Source organism: Tubulanus polymorphus, chromosome 4, assembly GCF_964204645.1.
Source record: "Tubulanus polymorphus chromosome 4, tnTubPoly1.2, whole genome shotgun sequence".
Classification (NCBI taxonomy): domain Eukaryota; kingdom Metazoa; phylum Nemertea; class Palaeonemertea; order Tubulaniformes; family Tubulanidae; genus Tubulanus; species Tubulanus polymorphus.
Genome location: NC_134028.1, coordinates 4096860 through 4104218, shown reverse-complemented (window position 1 = coordinate 4104218; position 7359 = coordinate 4096860). Strand labels below are relative to the sequence as shown.

At 38.1% G+C, this 7359-nt stretch overlaps 1 protein-coding gene across 2 annotated transcripts; it reads left to right on the top strand.

The window, feature by feature from the left end:
- The first annotated feature begins 403 nt into the window (after positions 1–403).
- Positions 404–5014, top strand: LOC141904788 (cyclin-dependent kinase 1-like). 2 transcript variants are annotated; one of them, XM_074793459.1, is made up of 8 exons: positions 404–487; positions 826–898; positions 1024–1180; positions 1650–1773; positions 2060–2230; positions 2404–2567; positions 3036–3183; positions 3267–5014. In XM_074793459.1, the coding sequence occupies exons 2-8, from the start codon at positions 862–864 to the stop codon at positions 3369–3371; spliced, it is 906 nt and encodes a 301-aa protein (XP_074649560.1). In that variant the 5' UTR covers positions 404–487; positions 826–861; the 3' UTR covers positions 3372–5014. The 2 variants fall into 2 exon arrangements, with proteins under 2 accessions (XP_074649560.1, XP_074649561.1); XM_074793460.1 differs by having other exon boundaries at positions 414–487; positions 815–898.
- The last annotated feature ends 2345 nt before the right edge of the window (positions 5015–7359 follow it).

Genomic DNA, 7359 nt, shown 5'->3' with positions numbered 1-7359 from the left:
TCAGCACACTTTCAAAAACTGATCGTCCATACTTCAAGTTCGTCGGGTGCCCTAAGTTATTTGACTTCACGGCCGGAGACATTTTCGGTAATTAAAAAAACTGAGGTTCTACAATCCAGCGGACTGATCGTCCAATGAGAAGGGCTTAAGATTAAGAGGGATAGTGTCTAAGAGGATTGGAGGTGAAAGTAAAATCAGTTGGTAGGTAGGGAATAGTTACGATAATCTGTGTCGCACTACCGGGGCCGCGTGTTTTAGACCGGGTATCAGATTCGCCGCAAGGCGGGCTCCGATGAGACTACGTCCGATTTCGAATGCCGCGGGATCGGGTCCGGTTCTCATTCTTAGTTTGATGAGGTTTGTGTCGATACATATTTCGTCGTGTCGCTCGCTCATTGGTCGGTTTGGAAACGGCGGCCTCCGCGAAGAAGTGAAAGAAGTTCAGTAACTCTGTGGTAGAAATCAGTATTTTTGCAATATCGAGGAGGTAATTGTACATGTGTTGTAATTCAGAAAATTTAAATGATTCATTATTAGTAGTGGATTAGAATCTATAGCCTATCTATCATAGATAAAACTTATACGATCGACGCCGACGACCTTCTGTTTTGCCTCCCTCCCTTTCTCCTCGACCTCAGTCTCTCACAGGCCTCACACCAGTCTCAGACCTGAGTCTCTGCTCTCGTCGCGTCTGGGCTCTGCTGCCGGAGGATGATGCTGCGCTGACCCTACCTACATGTCTACCTACAGGTCTCATGAGGGCTTCATTGATATTGTAAATGATAAAATTTGTCATCATTTTTATTGTTTTTAGTTTTATTTTAGACGGTGCTGTACACACCCGACAGCTTTTTTTGAGTCATGGAAGACTATGTCAAAATTGAAAAGATTGGTGAAGGTATGTGTGGCATACAATCCACGAATTCCTGCTCAGTTATTTGGCCACCAGTGAATTGTAAAATGCGCGAATAAAGTTGAAATAGATTTCCGTTATTTCTCATAATCTTGCGTGTTTCATGATAGGAACGTACGGTGTCGTTTACAAGGGTCGAAACAGAAAAACCAACCGATTGGTCGCACTGAAAAAGATTCGTTTAGAAAGTGAAGAGGAGGGCGTCCCATCGACTGCTATCAGAGAAATATCAATTCTCAAGGAATTACAACATCCGAACATAGTCAGGTTAGAACGGTCATCCTCATTACTGAGATGACGTATTTTACCGAGATCAACCGAGATGAAATTAAATATAACATATTTATTTATTCCTTATCGATTTTAACACTTGAAATCATATTATATCAGTAATAAATGCCTGCTGGAGTCATATTTTACATATTTTGTTGGATATTTTTGTAGAAAAATAACTTTTAACTTTACCGAGTTAACCTTTAACAGAGTTTACGTATTTGAAGTCAAAATTTTTTTAGATAAAAAAATATGTAAAATATGACTAGAAGGTATTTATTACTGATATAACATGATTTCAAGTGTTAAAATCGATAAGGAATAAATAAATATGCTATATTTCATTTCATCTCGGTAATAAGGATGACCCCAGGTAGAAGAGTGTGCTGATAATCTAATCACTTCGTGTAGGTATAAACTACGGTCTCGTCATAACGATATTTCGTCGCATTCTGTTTTGTAGTTTGGACGATATTCTCATGCAGGATGGAAAACTGTTTTTGGTGTTCGAATTCCTGCAAATGGACCTCAAGAAATACATAGATACGATTCCTTCTGATCAGTTAATGGACAAAATGCTCGTTAAGGTATCATTAAAAATCAGTGAAATTAAGATTATGTGTAATATCAGTGCTTTCGAGCTTTTTGTCGCATCACTGTGTGTAGTTTGTCACCCTCCTACCCCACTTAACATGCATACGTAATAAATGAATGGTGATTGGTCCCGATGAATTCACTTACAATTTTGTGGGATTGAAAATAGGCCTATGTGAAATGTTTGGTGGATCAGTTTGGAAGATATGTGTGCACAATGATACGTTGAACTTAGTTTTGATTCAGTTAATAATTCTTGTAATGTTTTTTATTTCGTAGAGTTATTTACATCAGTTGCTTCAAGGAATCTTGTTCTGTCACAAACGCAGAATTCTTCATCGTGATTTGAAACCACAGAATCTTCTCATCGATAATAAAGGCGTTATTAAACTGGCTGATTTTGGACTCGGACGAGCGTTCGGTATACCTGTTCGTGTTTACACTCACGAGGTTAGTAATTGAGACCCCTTATGATTAATATCAACTGTGGGTCTGAGATGTCAAAATATAACTTGAACTCATTGTTCTCCAGAAGAGGTCTTGTTTGGCTCTCATGACATAAGAAAGTCATTCATTGCCCTTGGCTTCATGTATCAGTTCAGTTGTTTGTTATATTTGTTAAGGTTGTTACGTTATGGTACCGAGCTCCGGAAGTTTTACTCGGCTCTCAGAGATATTCGTGCCCTCTCGATGTCTGGAGTATCGGATGCATATTCTCAGAAATGGCTACGAAAAAACCGCTGTTTCACGGTGACTCAGAAATCGACCAACTGTTCAGAATATTCAGGTAACAGGAACTCGCTGAACCAAACCCTGCGTCCAATGTTTCATAAAAATTCGTGATTTTCCTTATGGTGAACTTCTCATTAACATTGGACTTAGTAATTGCAATGAATTGTAATTGGCTGGGTGAAACCCAGCCATGAGGTTTATTCCAAGTTTTAAGTTATTCATGATTGAGTTCACGGTATCATTTTACAGGGTTCATACTACTCCTTGATTCCTTGATTTAGAGAATTCAAAGGATAGTTTTCAATTTCTTGATTTTTCCTCAATTTCGAGAAATTATTCTAAAACGTGATGAATTTTTGTCATTTTGACTATCAATAGATAAAAAACCTCTTAAAAGTTTAGATTTTTTTGCTCCTTTGAATACTTGTAAGAAATTTCATAAAATTCATGCATGGAATGACACAAGAAGCCTATCTTTTGTTATTCTATGTATTTACGAACTGAATTGATTTATCTACTTCAGAACTTTATCAACACCGACTGAGGACATATGGAAAGGCGTGACGTCCTTACAAGAGTATAAATCAACATTTCCCAACTGGAAAACAAATCAACTGGAAACTGCTGTTACTACTAAACACCTCAGTGCCGCTGGATTCGATTTACTTCAAGTACGAACGATCTCTTCAGTATTGTTCTACAGTCGTTTCTTTTAAGTATGCAACTAATTAGCTCTATGTATTATTGTTTGTAGTTGACGTTAATCTACGACCCAGCGCAGCGTATTTCAGCGCAAGCCGCTTTGAAACATCCGTATTTCATGGACTTGGATAAGAGCAGTCTCCCGTGCCCGATGTGATCAAGTTTGACGAGTTACTCTCAGATACCACCGTGTTCATTTCGACTTCTAAATAGTTTCACTGATCATCTGATGTGCAAAACCAGGCATCTTTTCTTGGAAAAAAATTCGAGTTCGACCAACAAGCAGTAGACTTCGCATGCCTTGGAACTCGTGGGACCAATAATTCTCACTGACGTACACAAATTTCGGAGTTGACTGAGTAGGTGTTAACTGTACCAGTATCTAAGTTTGTAGTTTAGAAATGATTTTCGAACTTTGGTAACGAAATCCGTACTAAATAATATTCACTATACTGTAATAAGTGACATACTATGCAATGTTTACGGTGTTGAGCAGTAATTGTTCATTACATGTATTAATGTTTTAACCAAAGAAGAACTGGTGAGTTTAAATTGAGAATATGATCTTCATTTTCTTAAACTTGTTGTTAAAGTACCAGTATCTCATTAGTTTTTCAGCCAGTTACTGTTGAATTGATACTAGAGTGTATTGAAATACAGTAGAACTTCATTCAGATCATTTGAGACCAAAGAAATTAATGAGAGATTCGGATTACATGTAAACGATATCATATTTAATGTAGATATATTCAAATTAAACTGATCCAGATTAAGCGGTTTTGGCTGAACTGTTAATAAAACATCTTCATGTGAACTGGGAGAGTACAATATGTATCATACTGACTTCAACTCAAGATAGCAATTAGGACTTTTTCTTGACCAATTTGACCATCCATTTTGTACGGCAGCGAAAGGGGACTCCAGTTGTCGTGTGCCAACTCAACAATTTGTCATAATTATGTCGTTACATCGCGTCAATTCAACGTAATAAGTTGGCATATCGTGACGTTTTGATTACATATTTGGTTTTGCCAACCATTTTCCTCGCAACAAGTCGACATATTCAATGATGACTCAAAACTCGGTCGTTATATTTCTACATCTTACATTACGATGTGTTGTTAAATGTCGACTTGTCACTGGTAAGAAAATGGTCGACTAAGATGAAATATGTTGTCAATACGTCACAATGTTGTCGATAATCCGTGAAGACCTAGCCCTTGTAGATATAGAACTTGATTTTAAATTAACGTCAAGCGAAACTTTTACTTTCCTGGAGGAACTTACTGTAGACCGCGATAATTCGAGGTCCCTTGTTCATCACATCGTGACGCAGTGGCGTTGGTGATGTCATAGAAGAAATGTCGACATACTATGTTGATTTGACACGATATGATGACTTGTTGAGTTGGCACGAGACAACTGATGGCCCTAACTTCCCTAATTTTGTTCAAAATAAACTTGTTGAATGAGTGTTGGAATGTGAGAATGTTTGTGTGAACCGGTAATAGTGAAATTCATCCCCAACCATTTGAAGTTTCTGTCGCCATGTTTAGCTCACGGTTTGTTTTTCATGGGAAGTAGTGCTGTAATGTATTTTGAACGAAATGTTTGTTGATTGTATAATACATTGTAATCGTGTAAACACTTAAAACCTCGTATTATAAACAAATATCTTCTCGAAAATCATGGAATTTGAATCTTTGTTCTGTCTGTTCTTGCTGGAAATGACTCGAGCAAGAAACCTTTCACGCTGGTGGTGCAGAATTCGACAGGCAACCAGTCTACACACTACACTACCGCGTTACCAGGATTACATACGTTCGCTGAGCTGTTAAAATATGGCTTGAAAATCGATTTCAAAAGCAGATTTCTCGTTAAATATTTATATTTTTGACGTTGATACAATTATTCATTTAAAACAAACTAATGAGTTGAGTGCTGAATGGTATTGACTTATTGAAGGCGTTTTTATTTAATCAACTTGTATCAAATCGGCTATCGTCGTCGATTTCTATCGAGTGGTACATCTCGGAATCGCTACAATCATGAGCAGTAACAATATCTATCGCTAATGCATTAGAAAAGTGCCACTTTTTCCGCATTAAACGCTGAAAATGCTTATATTTGCTCACTGCGACAAGCCATGTCTGAATTTTACCACCACACTTTGAAAAAGTGATCGTCAATACTTAGTGTGGTGGTTGCAGGTTGATGTATGTGAGTGCATTAGGTTGGTCTATTTCCTCACTTAGTCTGCGACGTGATTAATTCGAAGGAATTTCACTCAAGGCTGATGTGAACTCCGATCATCTCGTCTAATTCCAAATTTCGTCTGGAACCAAACGTTTGTCGATGGTAACGATTAACAGGTGATACGTGCGTTCAGGTGAAGGTCGTCGCTTCTACCGCGGCCAAAATCTAATTTCCGGATCCCGTCCTAAACTCGCGAGAATCATCGAGATCGAGGCAAATTAATCAATTACACTGAGGTGAAACCACGACTGATTAACTGAATATTGAAACACTGTTCGAAACATCTAAAGAATATCCGGGCAAAGAATGAATTGACGATGTAAATTGGTTTAACAATGTTCGATCAATCAATCATGAATCGCCTTTCGGTGAGATTTATTCAATTTGCGCTTGAAATGTGAATAAGATGTCGAGTTTATTTATAAAACCTGTATATTATTGCTGCTCTCTCCAGTTTCTGCGGAAAGGTAAATTCACATACGTCAAGATGAAAAATACGATGACACTAAACCAAAAGCCTATTAAAACGAATGATGTTTTTTGGTGGTTTCGTCGCGAAACTCATCTCAGGATGATCTTCAAGACACGTCTTTATTGCTTATGAGGAAAATGAATTAACGTAAGGCTGGATGTGAAGGCAATATAACGAAATGGCCTGGCTTTAATGGATGCGCCGCCGTAATAATGAGTGAACAGGTGCATATACCAGACTTGAAAGTATCAACTTTATTTTCTAATTCAGCTTGTCTCATATTTCAACTTCTTAGGACCCGTGCAGAATTTAGAACATATCATTTCATTTGTCTCGTAGACGCGGAGTATAGCGCCGCACCACGCTTCAAATCGGGTGGAAAAAATACCTTTTATCATTAATATTGCGTTTCATATTTGGAACTGATGTAATAAATTGCTACATGAAGATGCATTTTATATGGCATTAGGCTTGCACGAAGATGCTTCGGTTTTATCCGTTCAAATCGGTGGTCTGGTTTCTCGCGGTTTAATAACTACTATCGTGTCACCGTAATGAAACGGATAATGCGGATGATTTCAGGCAAATCTGCAGATGGGTATCTTGATGGGAAATCGATGTTTAACCAGAGACTGGCATGATTGAACTGTCGGTGTTGTTATCAATGTTTGTATTGTAAATGACGAGAAACGCCCGTTTGAGTTGATTGCTCGTGACACTTTGATTTCTGCAGTCTTTGATCACCGTCGGGTGGTTTTACCGTCGTCGCGGAAAACCTAGATTTGCTTGATTACTGAAACGAAGGCAGCGGGAGCAAACTAGAAAATTCGATCAGCTCGTAAATCAGGTTGCTCCGTCGCAAGGAGGAACCGTACACGCACGTACGTTCACATCCCCAAATCAATAAACGAAGTTGCGCTTGATTTGTTACTCGACTAATATTTACGATGCAAGGATCAATCGAGAAATTATGGCGTATCGATATATAAATCACACTCTCTATTTTGTTCTCACAGATCGAAGCCAGATTCGCCAGAAAATTCTAACGCTTCGATAGTACAATATGGGGGTTGCTTTTTGTTTCATAAAGAGTGTCAGCAAGATAAAAAAAACGCTAGCAGCTTAACAAGTGGCGCCTCAGTTGTAGCAGCAGCAGCCAGCTCAGATTACTGTTCCACTGGTGATCGGGGTTGGATTGTAGTTAGTATGTGGGATTTTCGTGATAAAGAACATTCATGATTCTTCGATTTATTAACGGAAAAGAACAAGTATATACATATATATACATTTACTTCTGATGGAAATTGTTGGTCCTCTTGACCAAAACTGATCTTTCGATAATATGTTAATCATTTTACCAATATACAGTTGAGCTCGCGGACGTCATGGCATCTGGTCATTTATCAATTTATCAATA

Bases quoted from the DNA above. Each gene is read 5' to 3' on its own strand.
- LOC141904788 (XM_074793459.1), top strand. From the start codon at position 862: ATGGAAGACTATGTCAAAATTGAAAAGATTGGTGAAG. The intron at 899-1,023 runs GTATGTGTGGCA...GTTTCATGATAG, and splicing joins AATTGAAAAGATTGGTGAAG to GAACGTACGGTGTCGTTTAC. The intron at 1,181-1,649 runs GTTAGAACGGTC...TCTGTTTTGTAG, and splicing joins CAACATCCGAACATAGTCAG to TTTGGACGATATTCTCATGC.